Source organism: Peromyscus leucopus, chromosome 4 (assembly GCF_004664715.2).
Source record: "Peromyscus leucopus breed LL Stock chromosome 4, UCI_PerLeu_2.1, whole genome shotgun sequence".
NCBI lineage: Eukaryota > Metazoa > Chordata > Mammalia > Rodentia > Cricetidae > Peromyscus > Peromyscus leucopus.
This window is the reverse complement of record NC_051066.1, coordinates 144,267,557-144,290,559: the sequence shown is the minus strand read 5'-3', so window position 1 is coordinate 144,290,559 and position 23,003 is coordinate 144,267,557. Positions and strand designations below refer to the sequence as shown.

The 23,003-nt window shown below is 50.7% G+C and overlaps 1 protein-coding gene and 1 pseudogene across 1 annotated transcript in view; both read right to left on the bottom strand.

Annotated features, from left to right (window-relative positions):
- Window positions 1-10,365, bottom strand: part of Cdh4 (cadherin 4) — a 485,154-nt gene extending 474,789 nt beyond the window's left edge. Inside the window, exons 1-2 of the mRNA XM_028885363.2 lie at window positions 10,120-10,365; window positions 8,039-8,150 (exon numbers count right to left, since the gene is read on the bottom strand). Of these exons, the coding sequence (XP_028741196.1) occupies window positions 8,039-8,150; window positions 10,120-10,176 (169 nt within the window). The 5' untranslated portion in view covers window positions 10,177-10,365. The remainder of the gene's footprint in view (window positions 1-8,038; window positions 8,151-10,119) is intronic.
- A 384-nt stretch (window positions 10,366-10,749) lies between these two features.
- Window positions 10,750-23,003, bottom strand: part of LOC114704225 — a 90,605-nt pseudogene continuing 78,351 nt past the window's right edge.

Genomic DNA, 23,003 nt, shown 5'->3' with positions numbered 1-23,003 from the left:
ATGTTCATTGCTTCTCTGTTCATGATATCAAGGAACTGAAGTCAACTTAGATGTTCATCAACAAAAGAATAGATAATGCAGTGTGGTGCATATTCACAATGGAATTTTATTTAACTGTAAAGAAAAATGAAACCATAAGAATTTCAAAAAAACTGATGGATGTGGAAATTATTATGTTAAGTGAGGTGGCCCATTTTCAAAAAGTCAAAAGCCTTATATTTCATCTCATATGAAGATCTCAGTTTTAAATTGTGAGATATATATATATATGTATATATGTATATATGTATATATGTATATATGTATATATATGCGCGTGCATATGTGTGCGTGCGTGCGTGCGTGTGTGCGTGTGTGCATGCATGCGTGCGTGTGTGTGTGTGCGTGTGTGTGTGCGTGCGTGCGTGTGTGTGTGTGTGTGTGTGTGTGTGTGTGTGTAGGAGGGATAGAGGTCATGAAAGCAGAAGGGAGACCAGGAGGAAGAGGTGAGGTCACATAACACATGTGACATGGAAGAGGAATGGGGCTCCTGGGAGTGGAAGAACATGAAGAGATCTACAAAAAGAAATTTGCACACTAATTCACAAAAACAAAGTAACAGGCTGCTGGAAGATGGGGCTTGGTGGATGCAGAATCCCCCGTGACAGTGCTGGAAGCAGCAGAGAGAGGGCAGCCCAGAGCCAGGGCAAAATCCTTTCAACAAAAAACTGTGTTTGCAATGTAGGTCAGAGCCCCTCTGGGGATAAAGGATCAAGCGGATGCCATGAGGGCACTCCAGAGAACTTTATCACCTCCACAGACAGAGGCTTCTCAGGGCTCGTGGCATTTTTTATTGGTGAAATTCACTCATAGGAAAAATTGCTCCCTCAAGAAGTCAGAATAATAGTTACATTCTCGAGAAAGATGAACGCCTGCCTGCTTGCTCTCACCTCATGATTAGTTCTGCCATTTGCTTAACTATACTTCCAACAGGAAAAAGAAAGAGAAGGGAGAGGGCACCCCATCCTCACTTTTAACCCACATCCACTTGCAAATTTGGGGAATTCACAAAATTTCCACATTCTGAAATTAAGATCATGAAGGATCATAAAGAAAGGCCACAGGTACCCATACATCATACACAGTTCATTTAGACTGTAGTATGAAGTTCATTATGATCTTTTAGTAAAATTCACAAAGCCAGCAGGGCAGAATTGGAAAAATCACCATTTCTAAAACAAAACAAAACCTTGAATGTCTTTGCAGCCTTCTCAAAAATCATGAGCTGGAGAGATATCTCAGTGGTTAAGAGCATGGGCTGCTCTTGCAGAGGACCATGGTTCAATCCCTAGAACACACGTGGGGCTCACATCCATCTATAACCCCAGTCCCAGGGGATCTGACACCCTCTTCTAGACTCCACAGGCACCAGACATGCACAGGGTGCACAGACATGTAAGCAGGCAAAACACCCATGCACATAAAAGTAAATATATTTTTAAATAAAAAAATTGTAAGTGCCATTTGGTGGAATGGATCCTGTGCCTGGCTAGAGAGGGAGCCATGGAGGAAATTCACAGAGGCTCACAAGGACTGGGCCTGGAGCTCTGTAATGCTTCAGGTCACACTGAGAGACAAGGACAGAAGGACTCAACATACAGCCAGGACCCCAGGTCCCAGCAGAAAGGACACGCATGTGGGAGATGAGGAATGTATGTCCCCAGATCCTACAAGAGATGTGTCAGGCAGCTGGGATCCCAGGACCTTCCTATGAATCTGGGCTCAACCTCCCGCCAGGTTCCTGGTACCAGGGGTCACAATGTGATGCAATAGTGGTGCTATGCACAAACCCAGCCAGAAGCAGGTGTGTTCAGGCTTCCAGAGCTGGCCAGATCCTGATCTAGAGCCTTCCTTACTGTATGCCCAGTGCTAACACAATCTGAAAGTCCTTCCCAAGACTTCCTGCTGCCTCCCCAGAATATAAAACCGCTGGCATTGCAGAATCCCAGCCTTCCAATGCCAGAGCTGTTTGTAGAGCCCAGGGGCCCAAGGAGTTGGGACACAGTGCAGGAGGAGGCCTGAGCATGAGTGCTGGCTGTTGAGGGCCATCTGAGTCTCCACGATGCAGCTGTCTGGGCAGAGGGACACTCGACACATTCCTTGGTTCTTGTACCAGTGGCTTCTGAACATATGGGGATCTGACTGTATGCATCCATTTCTAGACTCTCTATGCCATCTGCTCTGATGTCACAAGGAGAGCAGAAGTAGCTAGGGACACAGGGCTGGACAAACTGGAAGAAGAGCAATCGGCTAATCGGCCTCACTGACCCTCAGTTTCTGATCTAGCAACAGGCTTTTCTGGGGATTTAGTAAGATATCTGCAAAGCACTGCTCAGAAGCTGAAGTCGTCACATCACGATTACACAGTCTCACGGTCCTTCATCTTCAGTTTGATCAAAACGAATGCTTTGAAGACACAGTCTTCAGTGTGTCCCCACTCTCTGCCTGGGACTGGTGTGCTAATCCTAGAAGCTATAAAGAATGCTATTTTCTGACACTGGTATGTCACAGGGGTAGAGGAGAGGAGGGCAGCATGGAGGGAACCATGGCCCATGGTGTGGGGTATAGTAAAGAGCCACACTCCCTTGATTAAGCCTTTATTTCTTTGTAGGCAGTGAGACTCTGGGATTCATCTCCCCAGGCCACCACTTACAGCCAGAACAGAGACTGATGGCAGAACATGTAGGGCAGTGTATGCACTTATTTCCTTGGCTGCTAGGACCCTCTCTCTATGTGAACCACATACTCAGGGATGAACAGTGTTTCTCAGACTTTATCTCTGGGCCCAGCTCTCCTTTGTCCTGCAGAGCCCTGCTGCCCATTCTGCATGGCAGCCTTGTTTAAAACCCAAGTCAGAGAAAAGCTGTTGGAAAATCAATAACTCTGTTGCTGAGACTGGCCCCAAAGACAGAGTGGACATTCTGGGGAGGCTCATGAAGTGGCAGCTAAGAGAAGCAGTGGTGTCTCGTGCTAACAACACATTCCTCCAGCTACAGGAGCAGCAAGTCCAGCTTGGTGTTCAGGGCTGTGTCCCCTCAGCTCAAGTGACCCCGTTTCTGTCAAGACTGTGGAGTGTTGACTAACTGGCATGTAAGGGAAGACACCTAGCATGGCCTCTGTTCCTGCAGGGTGCCAAGGACACTGCTGGAGCCACTGTCTCCTGGGGGATTGGGTGAAGGCCCTGGCTTGACACATTTAATAAATTCATGTCCCTGACTGGAGGGGAACAGAATTGGTGGCAATTTGTTTCACTTATTTCACAAACATTTATCAGTGTGTCTGTCATACATGCTCCCTGCACCCCAGTGTGCCCAAATCAGGAGCCGGAGGAAAGCCCAACTCACAAAGGAGCAGAGACCCAGGTCTCAGGCTGGGTAGAGGAGCCATAGACTGCAGCTCAGGCAAAGGCTTAATGGCCTGCGCCCCCAACTATTGCTGCCCTCGGCTGGGGGCTGCTGCTGGTCACTCAGCTGTAGTGTTTCTGCTTACCTGTCTCACCTCTGCCAAGGTGCTCAGGTGCATCTGGGCCCAGGTCAGCTCCACCACCCTGACAGTCACAAAATGGCTACTCCACCACAAAGACCACGTCTGTGTTCCAGATAGAAGGAAAGAGTCACAGGCATGGCTAGCTTAGCCTTTTCTTCTTTGTCAGAAAAAAAAATTAAAAAGTCTAGCTTTCCCAGAAGCCTAACCTAATTAAATACCACTGACCAGAAAGAGGTCGCATTGCCATGCGGGTGTAAAAGCCTATATAGACATTTTAAATGGGGCCCCCAGTCAGCAAAATAGGCCAGTACAGAGAATGAGTGAGGAGGACCATGGCTAGGCAGCCCGTGGGGTCTGAGGGTTCCAGAAATACCATTAGTGTCTTTATTTCAGCCTCCATAGCAGTTCCCACTCTGCCATGCATTGACCGACAATGCCACTTCCAGGCCATTCACTTCCAGTGAGGCCCAGATCCCCTGAGGCTCAGCACAGGACAGGCCTGCATGCACCCAGTACACATACAAACACAAAAACACATACCATACCACACACACCACATACATACACATCACACACTACACACTCACGCCACACGCACCATACCACACATACATACACCACACACAGTCACACACAGTCACACACAGTCACAGACACAGACACACACACACACACACACACACACACACACACACACACACAATTAAAAATGAATCTTTTAAAAAACACCCAGGAAGACAGCACCTCTTGAAGGCAGAGCATGCTGACCTTCAGTGGCGTCTCAGACATTGACCCCAGGTGCCTTTCGTGACCTTTGCTCAGCTGTCCTCTCATACAAATATGGCACATGGGGTCAGCAGAGGGTCAGGCATAGTCCTCAGCTTTTGAGAGGAGGAGATGGAGGGACAGGAGAGGCTGGGGTCATCCCTAGCTACATGGTGAGTTGGAGACAAAGCTCAGCTACATGGGGACCAGAGAGGGAGAAGAGGAGGGAGAGGGAGGGAGAGAGGGAGAGGAGAAACAACAAATAATTCAGGCACAGACCCTAGGCTGGGGGAGTGCCCTGTGCCAGGCATTGAGGCTGTTTACCTGAGGAAACTGATTGGCTCCCAATCCAGCAACTGGGTTATAAGGGGGGGTGGGGTAAAACAAGTGCTGCAGTGAATTTGTGTAGCTCAGAACACCATGTGACCTGGTGGTAGCCAATGAGAACCCTTGCAAGGATTACAAGAAAAGTTTTCCTGAGACTGGAAGAAAAAAAAAAAAAAGCAGAGGAGTTTTCTATTTCTTCCCTCTTCTCCGAACTCAGATGCAACACACGGAGCCACAGCAGCTGGTCTATGGTGATGTGGCAATAAACTAACAAATTAGACGGTGGAATGGTAAGAATAAAGATTAGGCTTGTCATAGGCATGGATCTGATCCACTGCCTCAGCCGGAGACCATATCTCAGCACTCACTGTAGTATGAGTAAAACTAACCCCATTTATTTAAGGGCCTGTTAACTAGGTCTTAGCTTGTTGGTCAAGTAGGTTGGAATAGTAAATATGATAAAAACTGAATGATAGGTCAGGAATCTCTGCAACTATCAAGGTTTACATAAGAGAAACTGTTGGTTGACAAGAAGCAAGTGTGGCCAGTACACAGGTTTTCCCAGGCTAACAGAAGATGGAGACAGGGAGGAAATCTTCAGACACAAGCATCAGTAGCAAAGCCCTTCTTTATAACTTCTCTGAACTCAGCGCAGACTCTCCTCAGATGACCAACCAAACCCAGTTCTCCTGTACATATCAAACAGGGGCTCTGCCCAGTCACCTTTCTCCAAGACTGTGGCAGGGACCCAATCCTCACATCCTTTACTTCCCTGAGACACCTGAAACCTTCCCCCACACATGGAGTTCTTCGCTGTGAGATTGGGCAGGGTAGACCCAGTTTTTGCCCTTCTTGTGGGATGATAACATGGGTCATCATGCCAGCCTGCAGCTTCCTTGGGCAGGTTGACCATTAGTAATTCACCCAGGAGAGAAAGAGACACCTTCCTAAGTACTTGCCCCAGCCCAAAGCAGGGCTTGGAGCAGGCTGCTTGACAGCCCTCAGAATCTGACTGTCATATTTAGATATTAGCATGCATCAGTGATCATAAGTAAATTATTCTAAGAACAGAGCCGTGGCTGCACTGCAGGCAACATTCCATGTTCACCAGCAGAGGCATCAGGGAAACGCAAAGCCAAGTAGACCTGGAACAATGAAGGTCCAAGGAGCATCCTGCCTTCTGTACATAGTGGTTCTGCATCTCCAAAGGGCTGCTATACATGCACTTGTTACCCTGTTGGGGAAAACTATTTTAAGCCTAATTAGCAGGATTTTTTTTAGAATGCAAATGCTTTTCATTTAGACATAAAACAAAATGTCACGACATTTCCTCCACCCATTTATCACAAACAAGTTAATTACTGTGTAACAAATCTCCCCTGCTGGAATGTGGAGGTCCAGGGCTGCCGGTGAGCTGACTCAGGCATTGAGAGGAAGCCACGGGGCGGCCGGTAATAGCTCATGGCATGCTCACCATAAAACCACGACTGGGAAGCTCTGCTTGTCAAATTAAGTAAGGTTAAGCTCTCTCCCTCGGAATAACTCAATTATCAGGAGTCATTATCTATTTAGCACAGAACCTACGGAAGCTCCGAGCTCCGAGTCTGTTTCTGACAGTCATCCTCACTGGTTCTCAGAGTGGCCAAGTCTTCTGCGCACCCAGCCATGTCTGTCCATCCTAGCTTGAGTGTATTGTGGGCCTCACTTTTCACCTCTGTGTGTGCAAAATTATTTCTAAGATATAAAGACATTTTTGCTCATGACATCTTACACCTCAAGCTCAAAGGGAAGAAAACAGGGAGAGAGCAGAGGGTGTGGGCGAGGGGGAAGTGATGCCGACATGGCTATAACCCATCCCCATCCCCCACATGCCCAAGAGGACAGGAGCACACAGTAGGGCCTAGCTATGTACACAGCTAGGACACCAGCGTGATCTAGGAAGCATGGCGAAGATATGGAGATTTATTTTCTGTTGTAGATACTCCTTGTTACCAGATAGCATTTTTCTCTCAAGTCTGGGTCACTGGGCGTGGCAAGATCTCCTTGTGTTTCTCAGGAGCTCTGGGAGGCCTCATGTCCCAGGGTCAGCATGATGGAGTCCAGAATGCAGCAATGACAGGGACGAGCCACACTGGACACAGGAAGGTGGCCCACCTCATCCAACTCCAAATCAAAACATCCACGGAGCTCTTAGAGTGTCCTGAACACACTTTCTCATCGAGGCCCGTCCATTCCAAGTTTTCCTTCCTTCCTTCCTTCCTTCCTTCCTTGTTTTTTATGATCTGCAATGGTCAATGGCTTTGGCTTCCCAATTTGTAAAATAAAAAACCATCAGAAAAGTTGGATGCTGTTTTAATTCACATAATTTTGTAAGGAACAAAAATACGAAAGATTCCTGCTGGAAGGGGCCATGTCCAGCAGGTAGGAGCAACCTTTTGACATTGCAACGGGATGTCATTGTTGCCTTCGAAGTTCAGACCTGAGAACCACACAACCACTCCTCCACAAAGAAAAAGAGAAAGAAAAAGAAAAGAAACAACAACTCACAGTTCTAAGTCTAGGGTTTTATGGCCAAGTGAATTGACAGCTGCTTCTGAGTCCATGCAGACATGCCTAGAACAGCTCTCACTGTGCAGGTAAGGGCTTCCACACACCTGCACACACCTGTTCATAGACAGCTGCTCTATTTCCTACAACACAAACTCACCAGGAGAAGTCAACAACTTTAAGACTTCAGAGCCAATATGGAAATTAGGATTTGACACCCCTTCTGAAAGCCTACTTCCCCTGTCTCTACTATATCAGTTCAAACTTCTGAGAAACTGAGGCCAAGAGCAAAAACTCCTAGACTGAAACCTCAGAGCCAAGTCTCTTATCTCCCACTCTATGCAGACAGAAAGTTTAATTAGTTTGTCTGGAAAAGGGAAACAGATTTGCAATGAGTTTTCTAGCTATCTCCCTCTGCCCCTTGCATACCTTGGTTCCAGAAGCTCGATGCCCTTCCCTTCATTGGAGGGGCAGTCATGAAAGCCACAAGCCACATTTGTGAGCAGAATGTCTGTGGGCTTATTTACTGAGCTCCCAACAACATCGTCTGCTTTGTCACGCATTTCAAAGTGGGGATAATTTAAGAGTCCTGCATTTCATACATAAAAATACTCAGTAAAGAAGTCTCCCTGCACAGCATTGGGCGACAACATTCCACGCGAATTCCCATTTGTTGCCCAGGAAATGATTCACCTCAGTCCAAAATGACAGGCAGGCCTTTGGAATCATTCACCACTTGCAAGGAGCCTCTTGGTTGGCCTACTGGAACCTGCTTGATCTCACAACCATCTCTTGACAGAGAGCAGGGGCTCCAAGGCCAGCCAAGCCTTCCACTTCATCCCCGCCCCCTCCACATACACACACCCTGCTCTACCTCTGAGTAGTTTCTCTCCTTCCAGGACATTCGGGGAGATCAAGGCAGTGTAGTCTTCTTCGGAGAAGCCAGCTTTACAGGCCTCTCTGACTGTAAGATCCTCATGGTGGGCCTGGGGATGGAAAGGAAAGTGTGAATCTAAAATAAGTTAACAGAAATTTAATCCAACCCACATTTGTCACGGCCACCTCACAAGCCTCTGGCTGAGAAGTGCAGATAAACCACCATCTCCACCCAGAGGTGGTACTGGGATCCTCAGGTCTCTGGGGGAACTTCAGGTTGTATTAGCCCCGGCTAGGAGAATCTTCCCCCACCGGCTAGGAGAATCTTCCCCCACCGGACAGCTGCACCTACATCCGTGGGAAGTACAGGGTCAGCTGATGCCTAGACCAGGTGCCAGAGGGCCCTTGTTGGTATATGGCAGGGGAAAAAGACAGTGAAGTGCCGGGGAGGAGAGGTGGATGAGCATCAGCAGCACCAGCAGGCTTCACCAGTGGCTCACCCAGCCACAGGCAAAGCCAGGCGGCTGGAGAGGGAGGGAGTTCTGCTAGGAACCACCTCTCCAGGCAGCAGAGCTCTCTGCCTTTAGGTTAGGTGAGGAGGAGGCAGCCTCCCTCCGCAGGCCACAGGGGTGGGGTTCCAAGAAAGGAGCTGGCAAAATCAAAGAGATTCCAGGGCTGTTTCCGAGCTGAGCAAAGGGAGTGACCAGTTCTGCTACCAGGCTGCAAGGAGGCAAGGCGTGTGTGTGTGTGTGTGTGTGTGTGTGTGTGTGTGTGTGTGTGTGTGTGTGTGTGTGAAGTTCACCCACCCAATGTCCTGGACTCTTATTCACCCTGAAGCCCCTGTTTCAAGCCTAGTCAGGAGGGAGGGTTCCCCTGACTGACCAGAAGGGCTTGCTTTCCGCTCCTCTGGAAGTCTAGATCAGTAGGAAGGGAAAGCAATGAGTGGGCAGGGGTTTCCACCCAAGCTGCCAGAAAGGGAGATTGCATGTGTCCCCACCAATCCAGTCCGCTACCGGGCGGAGAAGGCGCACCAGGTGCCGTGTCCCTGGTGATGAGCTCCCGGAGCCGCGGGCGCAGCAGGCACCCGGCAGTCTCCGCTTCGCGGGCCGCCGGAGCGGAACGCGCCTCGCTGCCGGCCGAGTCCTCCAGCTGCGCGCAACGGCGCCGCCCGGGTTCGGCTAGGAGGCCACCCGCAGCCCGCAGCCTATAGCTGGGGTGGAATCCGGCCCCGGAGGCTGGGAGAAGACTGGTCGGATCGAAGATCTTCCTCGGGTCAAACTCAGAATCGCAAACCTGGGACTGCAGCTCCGACATGCACTTGCAGCCCGCGGGAGGCGAAAGTCGGCCGGGAAAGTTTCTGTCCCCCCGGGGCGTGTTCCCCGCGCACGGCGACGGTCTAGTGGCCTCGGAGCGGGCGGTCCCCGGCCCTGGTTCATCGCCGATATTACCTCGGCTTGGCCGCGAGCAGGCCACCGGACCGATCGGCCACGAGAGGGGGTTCGGGCCACTCTATCTCCGCTCAGGGTCGCCGCGGGAGCTGCCGCCGAGCCGCGCAGAGGCCCCGCAGCGAGCCTGAGCCACCCAACTGAGCCGGCTAGGGACCGCGCAGAGACGGTGTGGGGATAGCGCGGGTGTCCAGCTCCTGTGCCCGGGCTTAGTGCTTCGCGCTCCCGCCGCGCCCTCTTTCCGGCCCTTCTCTAAGTCGAGAGGACTCGCCAGACACCACGGCTACAGCCCGCGCCCCGTAGTCGCCTCCGCCTCCCACCTCAGCTGCGCTCCGTGGCACCCACGGGACCCGGGCGAGCGCTCCGCGCAGCGGACCCGACCCCGGCAAGCGGCTGGAACTCAGGATGCGCTGCGCCGGGCGATGGAGGCGAGCGCTACGCCAAAGAGGGCGGCCCCGGAGCGCAGATCGGGCAGCGAGATGGCATCCCGGGTCCCGCCTGCTCCGCCCCGCAGCTCCCGGCTCCGATCGCGGGCGGCTTCGTGCAGCGCGGGCGGCGGGATGAGAGAACCCGGGTAGCCCAGCCAACCCCACGGGTTCCTGGACCGCCCGCGAGCAGGGAGGCGGCAACTTACCCGGAGCGCGCCCGAGAGCCCGAGTAGCAGCAGCGGCAGCACCGAGCCCGTGGTCATGGTCTCCGTCGCGCCGCGCCGCCCTGGCGCTCTCCCGGTGCCCGGCTTCCCCCGCCGCGGCAACGCTCCGCCCGCGCCCGCCCTGCTGCTCCCCGCGCTCGCCGCCCGGGCTCCGGGAGCCAGGCCAAGTGGGCCGGCGGCGCGCTCCCTCCGGCCGGTGCGTCCGCCGGCCTCGCAGCCGCCCGCGCCTCTGTTCCGCGCGCTCGGAACTGCAGGTGAAGCCGCGCGGCCGCCCCGCCGAGGCCCCGCCCCTCCGGCCGGGCCTGACGCGGGCCTTAAAGGCGCCGCTCCCGCGCCCACTCGCTCATCAACCTGCGAGCATGGTTGTTTGCTGTCCCGCCGGCCTCAGTCCCGAGGGACATCTGGAGCTCCGTTTCGGCAGAAGTAGCCAAGCACACTCGGCCTCTAGGAGCAAAGACTGTGTGGACTGAAGACGGTACTGGGGTCTCCGTCCCCAAGTTAGATGTCCTTTATAGTTTGTAGGACTCCCTCGCGATCACCCCGTGATCTTAGGTCAGCTTCTTTCCAGAGCCCACTGTGGAGAGTGGACACTTTCCTCAGCCATTGTGTCTTCTAACTCCCCCGATACAGGCCTTTGTGGTGGCCTCCAGTCCACCGAACAACTGACGGGTATACCTAGAGAGGTCAGAAGAGAAGGGAGAAGGGAGGGGGTCATTCTCCATCTGACAGGGCTCCTCTGACCCCTTCAGCCCAAGAGAAAACTTAGGATGTGAGCCTGGCTCTGAGTACACTACAAGGTTTGGAAGGGACCCTGCTCATCCCTGCAGGCAGGCCTGAGAAGGCAAGGAAGAAATCAGAGGCCCTGAAAAGGAAGGATCTCCAGCAGGCAGAGCTGTCAGGCCTGTCAGCTTCCTGGGCAGGCCAGCTCCATTTGCTTCGCATGGCCAATTTCCAAGCCCGACTTGTGGGTTTTTTTTTTTTTCTTCTTTTTTTTTTTTTAAGGATCATATCGCTCCCATTGAAAAATAAGGGCAGCTTGGATTGTGAGTGAAGGCTTCCCCGCTCCTTCCTTATCTAAGCAACGAAGAGAAAAGTGGAATGTTTGCTCAGATATTTCACATGTTCTTTGTCTCTCTTCTGAGGGAATCTGTGTCCAGAATACAATAGCTCTGGTTTGAGAAGAGTGGGTAAGATTGCCCCAAAGTCAGAGTCAGCTTGGACAGAGAGACCTTTTCCTCCTTGCCTCCCCCACCCCCAAATGGTGGATGGCACCCTAGGCTGTTGGCTGGTCTACTGGCTAGCACTCATGCCCAGGGGAAGTCAGGTTCTAGGTGACCCTGCATGCACAGTGGGCTGTCTAAGGATATGACTCTGGGTTTGGCTGTACCACCAAGTATTGGAACACAATCTGTGCCATCCTGACCATACTTCAACAGCTTGTACCAGTGTCAGGGCACAAAGAGGCTACTAATTTAACAGGGCTGGGTGGGCCAGCCTTGTAGTGTCAGACTGCTGTGTGGCCTTTTCTGGGGAGACATAAAGAAACATCCACCCCAGATAGAGAGGCGCCCAGACCAAAGGAAGACTTGAGTGCAGCCTGGTGAGTCAGTGAGTTGGGGTTACTCACAGGAGCACAGTGACTTGGAGGAGAAGGCTACACTACAGACTCAGACCCACTGCATAGTCAGGAAGAGATGGGGAGCAAATCCTTCTGGAAAATTCCATTCTGCAGCCAGTGCACGTGTCCCTGAAAGATGTGCCTCCCTCCTGAACACACTTCATCTTGCCCAGGTGAGCAGTTTGGGTCCCTTCCAAGCCTTGGTGGTACAGCCAAACCTTTCCTCTTTGCTGTGTTGTCTTGAGACGCCATCTTGGGGGCCACTCTGTGTTCCCAGTAAACCTAGGCATAAAGCCAAAGGCAGTCACCTGGAAGATCCCCTCCTCTCTCCAGTTGTGTTTTGGGCAGACAACCATGTCACCTTGGGGAAAGGTCGGAGGAAGCAGGTAGGTCCTGAGGTTCAAATATTGGACTTAGTACATCCCAGGGCTGCCTATGGTTAAGTGTTGGAGAGCCTTGGCCCTCCAGACACGCAGTGTGACTACCTGACAGAGTCTGCTCTCCTGGCATTAGCCAGCCCTGCTGTGAATCAGGAGCACTATGTAAATGTATCTACCCCAGGGGTGCAGTTGTACAGTTTCCTGTTATTTAGCCAGGCTTGAAGGAAGTCTAGAGAGTTCATGGACTAGAAGCTGACTAGCAGCAATCACAGGCAGACCCCAGGAGGACCCCTGGCATGGGCAGCATTCTCCAAACTTACTTATTCAAGGAGTAGGCTTAGGCATCTTATGGGAACCCACGTTTCCAAGAACATGGCTCAGAAGTGTTGCAGTAACCCATGCGAGTCCAGCAGAGAGCATTGCTTTGTCAGACTTGTTCTGAGTGAAGCGGAGAGGGCATGCCGAGACACAGAAAACATGAAGCTGCTCTTCCCAGGGACGGTCCTAGTCTGTCTCTTGCAGTCTGACCAGCTGCATGGCCAAGCTTGCTTAAAAATATAGGTTCTTGGGCCCCTTACCCAGTACTCCCTACTGAAATCCACAGGCTAGCACACAGACACACAGACACAGACACAGACACGACACAACACAGACACAGACACAGACACACACACACACACACACACACACCACTGCCAATTGAGAAGTTGCCCATCTACTTAGGAGGCAATATGCAAATCCCCAATGAAAATGCAGATTCTCTAGGTTCTGTCCTCAAGGGGCAACACTGCCTTCCACTTTCCTCCCTCCCTTCTTCCTCCCCCCCTCCCTCCTCCCTCCATTCTTCCTTTCCTTTTCTTTCTTTTTCTATTTTTAGGCCCAGGTTGGCTTCAAAGTGACAACAATCCTCCTGCCTCAGCCTCCTGAGTGTGGGGATTACAGTGGTGAGTCAATACCATCTTTTCCTTAAACCCCTTTCTTAATGCCCATACTAAAATCTACAGTAAAAACTTACTACTCGGTCTTTGTTTCATACAAAGAAGAGTGAAGATCCTGGCACCACCAATGCTGTCCAGGGAATAAGGTCTTAGACTCTCAGACCCTTGCATTTAGCAGTCACCCTCGTGGACAGCAACACACACATACATACACTAACATTTGAATCATAGACATTGCTTCCTGTGGAGTGCCCTGGATCAAGGAGCCTTGGGAATGCTGTTTCCTTGGCCTTGGGTCCCTTGTCTGGGGCTCTGTAGGTAAAAGATGAGTTTCTGACCTGTCATGCCTACCAGTCCTGCACAGGGAAGCCACTGAGACCTGGAACCTCAGGACCTGAGTAAGGGGCCCTAGAAGGAAGTGCACTTTTGTTCCTAAGAGAACTTAAGAAAAGGCATCAGGGAGAGGGTGTCAGAATGAGTGATTTCAACACCTGTGAAGCTGTTGGTGTTTGCAAACAGGGTCGTCTTCTACATCTCCCATTTGTTGGGCATAAGGCAAGGGCTTCAGTTTCTGCAAGTCAAATACTCACAGATCTCTGATTTTTCCTGTATTCATAGTTTTGCACTCCCTATTTGTGCGTGCGTGGCGTGCGTGTGTGTGTGCGTGCGTGTCGTGTGCGTGTGCGTGCGTGCGTGTGGTGTGTTCATGCAGGTATTTACACATGTATATGTGGGTGTGAGAGAGTGCTTATATGTGGAGGCCAGAGTTTGACTCCAGTGTCTTCCTCCATTGCTTTCCCCTTTGTTGATATCGCCAGGGTCTCTGGAAGAACCTGGAGCTCACTGATTCAGCTAGGCTGTCCAGCCAGCCCCAGCTTTCCTCTTGTCTCTTCTCTCCAGTGCCTGGGTAACAGATGCATGCTTTTAAAGCAGGTGCTGGGGGTTCAAACTCAGTTCCTCATACTTTTGTGGCAAGCGTGTTAATGACTGAGCCATCTTCTTAGCCTGCATTTATCACCATCTTTTAGGCACCTCACTGTTAAATGAAAAAGCCGTCTTGTAAAGAAGGCAGAGTTAGCAAAAACTGTGTTCACAAAATAAAGCCAGGTCCTTGGGGGATGGTTGTTAAGAATATTTGAGGCAGGATGGAAAGGAAGGGAATCTACCTGCTACCGCCTCCTGAAAGCCTCTTTGCACAGAGGACAGAAGACTCTTCAGGGAAGGAGCAAGAGAGAGACGGAGTGGGGGAGGAGGAGAGGTGAACATAGTACAAGTAGCTCTCTGCCTGCAAGTCTAGTGTCACTTCCAGCCGGCCAGATTCCCTGGGAAGAGGAGGAGGAGTATTCATGCACTGTGAGTCTTCAGATTCCAGCCTGCTTTCCCTTCAGTACCACTGCCACTTACAGCCGGCCAAGCCTTGCTCTGCAAGCCTAGAACTGTGACCTCATGCAATCCTGGTGCCCCACAATAGGAAAAAAGACTTGGACATGTGAATGGCCTGTCGTGGTCCATTGTCAGATATTCTCTCCCTCACCTCCAACTTCTGGCAATCCTCCTGCCTCAGCCTCCCCAGCGCTAGAATTACAGACTAGAACCACTACACCAGTTCCAGGCTGAGATTCTGCAACAAGGGACAGTGGGACTTGGGCCTGGTGCTCGGCTGCCAGGATCCATCCTGGTCCAGAGACTGAAGGAGTCAACAGGGAGGTAGGCAAGTCCTGGCTCCTGTCTTCTCTCCCCTTGACTCCACACCCTGCCTGACCTCAGCCAGTGAGAAGTCAGAAGCCATGCTAAGCCCCACTCTGCCCCTCAGCACCCTCCTTCTGGCTGGCATTGTTCTTTCCCTGGGGAGGAAAGTGTCTGGTAGGCCCTAGGCCGTCATACCTGCCCTGACTATGCACTGCAGCAGACATCCTCTCTGTACATGGAGGAGAGGGACACAGGAAGCTCGCCCGCTCCTCAGACAGCACGGATTCCCACCTGGCGGACACTCGCAGTGATGCAGGATGTGTATGGCACTCTGGCACACATCACACTTGTTCCATTTTGCACAGGAGGAAACTGAGGACCAGAGCTAGCAAAGACTCTTGAACTGGGGCCTCAGGATGCTTCAGTCTATCCTCATGCCCTTAGCCATTACACCGTGGTGTTTGCTGGGCCGGGGGAAGGGATGTAGACCGTTGGAGGCATCTGTGAAGTAGGATGTACAACTCAAAAGGGAAAAGTCCAAAGAAAGCTGTCCAAGCTGGCAGCTGTCAGAGTGGACAGGTCTAACTGGGAGAGAGATGTGACTCTCCTGTGACCCGAGTCAGTGACATGTTTTGTTGCTGCTTTGTTTATTAGGTTTCTGTCTGCTGTTAGGAAAGGGGGTGCCGGTGGTGAGGTGGAGACACACACATCCCAGGGCACTCACAGGTGACCCTACATTCTGTCTGGCTAGTCACTTGCTGGTATGCAGACGCTCTCAGCAGGAGAGGAGCTCAGAATGGAGTCACTGATGGACAGCATTATCACACTCCCATGAAGGCACGGACCCCGTCTCCCTGTGATGTGGTGGTGCCCCCACTTGTCCTCTAAGGCCTCCTCATGTGGATAGAGTTGTGTCTCTCATGGGTTCAGTGCTATTGGTGACCCAGATCCCAGGCCCTCAGTGGATTGAGGACTGACTTTTCATGTTTTAAAAAGATCTTTCCTGTTTAGACTTTTCTCTAAAACACACCCCAAGCCTGAGCGCTCTGTCTGGCCAGTGGTTGGAGGCATCTCTGCCTGCCCTGGATCCCTGCAGCCTCCTTCTCTTCGATGTTGGCTGGGAAGTTAGATCTGAGGTGGTCTTGTTGCAGATGGCCCCTTGAGGGTCTTGACAACTTCTCTACAGCCTGTGAGGCAGGTGCACTGTCACCTGGCCTCTGGCAAGTTTTCACTCCATCACCATGCCCTGCTCCCACCCCTACTGTTCCTCAGACCGTGCACTGGCCCTGGAGTTGCCTTGACATTCTATCCAGGTTCCCTGCTGACCACAGCTCTTCATGAAGCTCCATCTAAGGTCTGAGAAATCCTGGCCAGGCTGAGAGACACACCCCACATGGCCAGGACCACTCTGGCCCTCGTGTGTCTCCAGTGGGGCCATCTATTCCCAGTGTTCTGTGCTTTCATCAGCATCCCCGGCAGGTGCTCAACACATATCTGACTAAGTTCTGGAGGAATAGCTGAGAGCAGAGATAGAGTCAGCAGGCAGCCTGGAGTGGGGGAGGGGCTGTGTGGCCACCTTTCTGAACCGCAGCCAGGAGCTGGAGGAAAGAGCCTTGCAGTGGTGGGGTGGGTGGACTCTGACAATGGGATCCCAGAGGCAGTGGGGGAGGGAGAAGATAAAAACAGGCGTCCAAGGAGAGGAAATGAAATTAAACAGTCAAGTGGATAATATCAGATTTAAAGGGAGGAAGAACATGGGTGAAGCTAAGAATACGAGCAGACAGAGTGGCCATAAAAACAGAGACGGAGAAAAATGGGAAGGAAGTGAAAGTGGGCTGTACGAGTTTAAGCATCTGCCAGGAATCACGAGGCCTGCTGGGAAAAGGTGTTCCTTGTCCTCTACAGTCCCAGGAGGCCTGGGGACACAGCTGTCAATGGCAGTGCATGGTGAGCCCTCCCATGCTGTCTGTAAGCAGGTTTGTTGCTGAACTTGGGGACCGTTCTTGTTCTCCCTCAAACATGAATCCCATGTAGCAAGGTGAGGTTGAAGTCCTGGGCGACAGGTATTCTCAGCCCAGGTCAGGCCACCCAGGTGACTTGTGTGTGCGGCCTGCCCAGGTGGGTGCCCTGCTCAGCACTCTGTCCCAGAAGGTGTGTCCCAACAGCTGCCCAGAGTCTTTCACCTCCTGGGTCTACAGGAACTCCAGTGGAGAAGACACTCTACAGGTAGAGAGGTAGAGAGGTTCCTCCACAGGCGTCCCTGGAGACCCACTCCCTTGGGGATCAGGTAAAGGGTGAGTTTTGGTGCACCAAGCCAGGGTCTCACATTGTGAGTGTGGGGAATGAGCCTAGTCCCAAGGGCTCAGTCTAAGCATTATCCCCAGGTAACTGACACCAGCATGATTCCCCTAGCGAGTATAATCACCTCTAGAGATTCCCAGCACCTCAGTGCAGAAGGAACAATGCCATCTTCCCAGTAAGGGGCTTGCTACAGGGGGGCAGAAAGATACTGTCTTAGGGTTTCTGTTGCTATAATGAAACACCATGACCAAAAAGCAAATTAGGGAAAAAAGGGTTTATTTGGTTCACATTTTCACATCACTGTTCATCATTGAAGGAAGACAGGAACTCAAAACAGGGAAGGAACCTGGAGGCAGGAGCTGATGCAGAGGCCATGGAGGGGTGCTGCTTATTGGCTTGCTCAGTCTGATTTCTTACAGAACCCAGGACCACCACTACTCATAATAGGCTGGACCCTCACACACCAATCACTAATTAAGGAAATGCCTACAGGCAGATCTTACGAGGCGTTGTCTCATTGGAGGTTCCCTCCTTTCAGGTGACTCTGGCTTGTGTCACCTAGTTGACATAAGACTAGCCAGCACAGATATACAATATGGTGAAGGAAATGTGGTCCTAGGGAAGTGCTTGCAAGCATAAGGACCTGAGTTGGAGCCCCAGTACCCCAGCATGTAAGAGCTGGCGGTGGTGGTATACATCTGCAATCCCCGCATTGGGGAGGCACATTGGTCAGCCAGCCCAGCAGAACCTGTGGGTTTCAGCTTTAGTGAGAAAACTGTGTTCCGGAAGACTTTGTCAGCTTGACACAGCCTAGAATCACCTGGGAATAGAGTCTCAGGGATCAAACTGGTCTGTGGGGATTGGTTTTGATTGTTAATTGATGCAGAGGGCCCAGCCACTCTGGGCAGCACTACCCCTAGGCAGGTGGTCCTTGACTATATAAGAGAGCTAGCTGAATTATTCATAATAGCCAGAACCTGGAAACAACCTGCATGCCCCTCAGCCAAAGAATAGATAAAGAAAATGTGGTACATCTACACAATGGAGTATTATTCAGCGGTAAAACAAAACAATGACCTCATGAAATTAGACAAATGGATGGAACTAGAAAAAAATCATCCTGAGTAAGATAACCCAGACCCAGAAAGACAAACATGGTATGTACTCATTCATAAGTAGGTATTAGATGTAAAGCAAATGATAACCAGGCTACAATTCACAGCCCCAGAGAAGCTAGACCCTAAGAGAGACACATGGATTGCCCTGGGAAGGGGAAGCAGATGAGATCTCCTGGGTAAACTGGGGATGGGAGGGTGTAGAGGGATTGGGATGGCCGAGTTGGAGGAGGGACGGAGAGGGAGAGCAATGAAAGAGGTATCTTGATAGAGGGGGGAATCTGGTACCAGGGAAAGTCCCAGAAATCCACGAGGATGACCCCAGCTAAGACTCCTAGAAATAGTGGAGAGGGTGCTGAACTAGCCTTCCCCTGTGATCAGATTGGTGACTACTCTAATTGTCATCATAGAACCTTCATCTAGTAACTGATGGAAGCAGATGCAGAGATTGACAGCCAAGCACTGGGCTGAGCTCTGGGAGTCAAGTTGAAGAGTCGGAGGAGGGATCATATGAGCAAAGCGGTGGGGAAGGGTCAAGATCATGAAGGGAAAACCCACAAAGACAGCTGACCTGAGCTTGTGGGAGCTCATGGACTCTAGACTGACAGCTAGGGAGCCTGCATAGGACCAACTCTGCATGTGGGTGACAGTTGTGTAGCTTGATCTGTTTGTGGGGTCCCCAGCAATGGGATCAGGATCTGTCCCTGGTGCATGAACTGGCTTTTTGAAACTTATTCCCTATGGTTTGATGCCTCTCTCAGCCTTGATGCAGTGGGGAGGAACTTGGTCCTGCCTCAATTTAGTATGTCATGCTTTGCTGACTCCCATTGGAGGAGTGGATGAGGAGGGGTGTAGAAAGGAGATGGGGGAGGGAACAGAGGAGAGGAAGGAGGGGAAACTGTGGTTGGTATGTAAAATAAATTTAAAAATTTAATAAGAAAAAAAGAAAGCTAGCTGAGCATGAAGCTTCAAAGGAGACAGCAAGAAGCATTTCTTCATCGTTTTTGTTTGAGTTCCTGTTTGAGATCCTGCCCTGACTTCCCCAGTGACAGGCTGTAACCTATGAGCTGAAATAAACCCTTTCTCTCCCAAGTTGCTTTTAGCCACGGTGTTTGACACAGGAACAGAAAGGAAACTGGAACATCTTGTCACAAAAGGTAAGATGGGAAGTCACCTCTGGGCTCCTAACACATGTGCACACATATGCACACATATGCACACGTGTGCACACATGTGCACACATACCTACCTACATGCTCATGTGAATACACCTTCATGTACACACACACACACACACACACACACACACACACAGCACATGTGAGGGAGGCAGCAAGCACTGGATACACTATGCAGAAAGCTGGGCATAGGGATAAGGTGAGAGAGTACCAGGTGACTTCCTCAACTACAGAGATGGACACCCCCCCACACACACACACACACACACACACACATACACACGCACACGCACGCACGCACGCACGCACGCACATGCGCGCCATCCCTGGAAAGGCCCCAGCAGAGGGCATCATAACAAACATGACTTATTTTGGACCCTTTGCAGGACCAAGGAAAAAGAATGAAAAGCAGGGCTGATCCAGACAGAGCTGAGTACTCCCCACAGCCTATGAGTGTGTCTCAGCACCAGGAGTACCCACCCATGGTGTAGCTCAGTGGGTAGAATGTTTGTTTGCCCAGCATGCCCAAGGTCCTAGGTTCCATCCCCAGCACCACATAAATTGGATACGGTGGAACATGCTTGTAATCCCAGTCCTTAGGAGGTAGAGGCAGACAGATCAGACGGGGCTGGCAAGATGGCTCAGTGGGGCAAAGGTACCTGCGGACCCAAAGGAAAGGACTTCTGCAAGTTGTCCATTGACTCACATGTGTGCCACACATATATACACAGGCATATAAAATGAATAAAATGTATTTTTTAAATGTTTTAAAGGCTTTATTTTTTTTTTAGGATTGCTTTAGGTTTACAGAAAGATTGTCAGAAAATAAGGAGATTAGACCGGCTCCCCTAGCCAAGATTCACACACACACACCAGTGGAACCCGCCTCCCAGCACTAACATCTTCCACGCTGTAGTAAGACTGTAACAAACCCACATGGCTACACTGTTGCTGAGATCTGGGCTTTACGAGGGAGCTCCCTTGTCTGAATGGAAACAGTGTGGCCAGTTTGATAGTGCCACTCAGATAAATTTCCCTGGCTAAGCATCTTTGTGCTTCTTTTTAACTTAGTTCCTAACCCTGGAAACCTCTGCCTCTCTACTGACTCCACAGTTTTTTCTTCGCCAGCATGTCATATGACTGGAGTCCGAATGTGGAGCCTTTTCAGATTGCCTTCCTCCACTTAGCAAAATAAATTTGAGTTTATTTCATGCCTCTAGAGCTTGATGACTCCTTTTCATGACTGGCTAATATTCTGCAACACAGATGTACTGGAATTTAGAGGTACAGACAGATATTTCTTTGCCTATCTTCCCTACATGAACTTCAGATTAAGTGCTGGCTTTTCCACCCACCTTCCCAGGGCAGAGTTGCTGTTTCCTGCCTTGCCAGATGGTTTAGTGGTGAAAAATTCCAACTGGTGAGCAAGCTGTCTGGGACCTACTAAGAGACCTCTGTGCTGTGAACATCTGTGACTCTCCATGAACCTCTGTGAGCCCCAATGAGTTTCTATAAACCCCATAAACCCCAATGAGTCTGTTGAGCCCCAACAAATCCCAGGAAACATCCTTCATAAGATGGTATTTTAGCCACTATCAAACAAAATCATCCCCATCTTTCCCACTTGGGAACTTCAGCTCCAGAATCAGCACAGAGAAAGTGCTTTGCATTGAAGTTAGTTCCCTCCTTCCTGGGTGTCCAGTTACAGTTATGATTTTTCCCTCTCATTTATAAACCATTGCCAGGAAACCATATTTGAAGTATACACACTTTGCTCTTAGCAATAATGACCTTTAGAGGTATGATGTGGTCCTCCCTACCCAGTTCATTTGGAATCTGGTGTTCTGGGGAGCACCATGGAACACGGGGAGAAAAAAGAGCCCAGCACAATTTACTTGGTTTGAGGCACTCAAGAGGCTTGATATACTGGAACATTTCAGTCAGCCTGAGCCTTAGGGAAGGAAGAGATGCTCTAGCCCTTCATGGACTGATGAGTGTGCAGTGTCTCAATTCACCTTCTTCCAATTCCTTTTGAGGTGGGTGGTTAGCCTTGATTTCTTGGGAGAATCCCAGACTCAAGGAAGCAGAAATGCCAGTGGTAGACGAGTGTTGATTGGCTTAGAGAAAATCAATGAAGAAAACAAGGCAGTAAGGCCCTCCTTTCAATCCCAGATCCCCAGGCACTGGAGTTTGAAGAGTTGGCCTGGGGAATGTGGTCTTTGGGGCTGTCTCTTCACTGAAGTGTCACCCAGCTAAGTCACATTCCCAGGAATCACTGAACAGTGGGGGCAGTAGGAAGAGAAGGCTTGATTGGAAGAAACATACCTGCTTCTTCCCAGAGGGCAGGTTCAGGATAGTGGTCAAGGAGAGACCCTCTGTGCTAGAGTGGGCGTGTTGATGTCCCTCAGTACAGGCTGCCTACCCAGCCCAGCCCAGCCTTCTTCTCACTTCAGGCAGCTCTCTGGCTGTGTGTAGGCTGAGCTCAGAGGGGGAGAGAGAGTATGAGGGAGAGAGCAAGAGGCAGAACGAGCTCCACATCCTTTGTACAACTAATTTCAAGTTGTCAGAGTGGGAAGTGATCTGATTGTATGAGCTAAGGTGCCATATGGCCCAAGCAGAGCAGGGCCTTCTACTAAGTGTGTTCGCAGCCCTCCAACAATGTCTCCTGAGCACAGAGCTCCTGGTGCATGGCCAGTATCTGCTCCATGCACCCCCTTAGCTGGCCTCACACCCTCTCTGCCCCTTCCTTCTGAGGTGATCTCACAGGTTTTCATGACTGCAACCTGTCTATTGGAACAGGTAACAACCTGAGGTCTATCTGCTCATGAACCAGGCAAATGTACCGAGCCACACAATGGGTCTATGAAGCTTACTCACCTTGCACAGCCTAGACTTCATGCTGGTGAACTGCCCTCTCCCTCACCACTTTGTGCCTTGTCTCCACTGATCAGTTTCCAGTCTCCTGGACCTGCCTCCTGCAGGCTCTCCATATAGAACCAGACAGTAGTAGGCTTATTTCACTTAGCATGGTCTCCAGGGGTCATCTGCATGGCTGCCTATGGTAAGTGTTTCTTGTTTAAGGTTGACTAGTGTTCCTTTGTGTTTCTAGACCACATCATCTTCACCTTCTACCTGTCATTAATCACTTGGGTTGGTTGTGTATCCTGGTTGTTGGGAGGAGGATGCCAGAGATCGGGGTATAGACATACTTTCCTCAAGTGAGTCTGGGACATTTCCCAGGGTAGTTCCTAATCTGGGTCACAAAACAAACTTTTTTCCCATTGTCACCACAAACATGGAGCTTTTTGAAGTCCTAGTACAGTGGGACAAACTCAGAAGTATTGGAAAATTCACAGAGAAATACTAACAGTCCAGGACATTGAAGGGTCAAGGGAGAGATGAAAAAGGAAATAAGAAAATACCTTGAGACAGTTTGAGATGAAACACAGTGCACCAAGATGAAGGGAACACAGTGGTGGCCACAAAGCTGCTAGAAAAAGAACACACCAAGCCCAGAGTCAGCAAAGGGAAGGCTCTGGGAGTGCCTGGTGTGAGCAGAGTGGACAAAAGCTTGACCACAGTTACAAAATAAAAACAGGTTCTTTGTTTTCAAACCATACTATGGTACTTAGGCACCATGCGCAGGG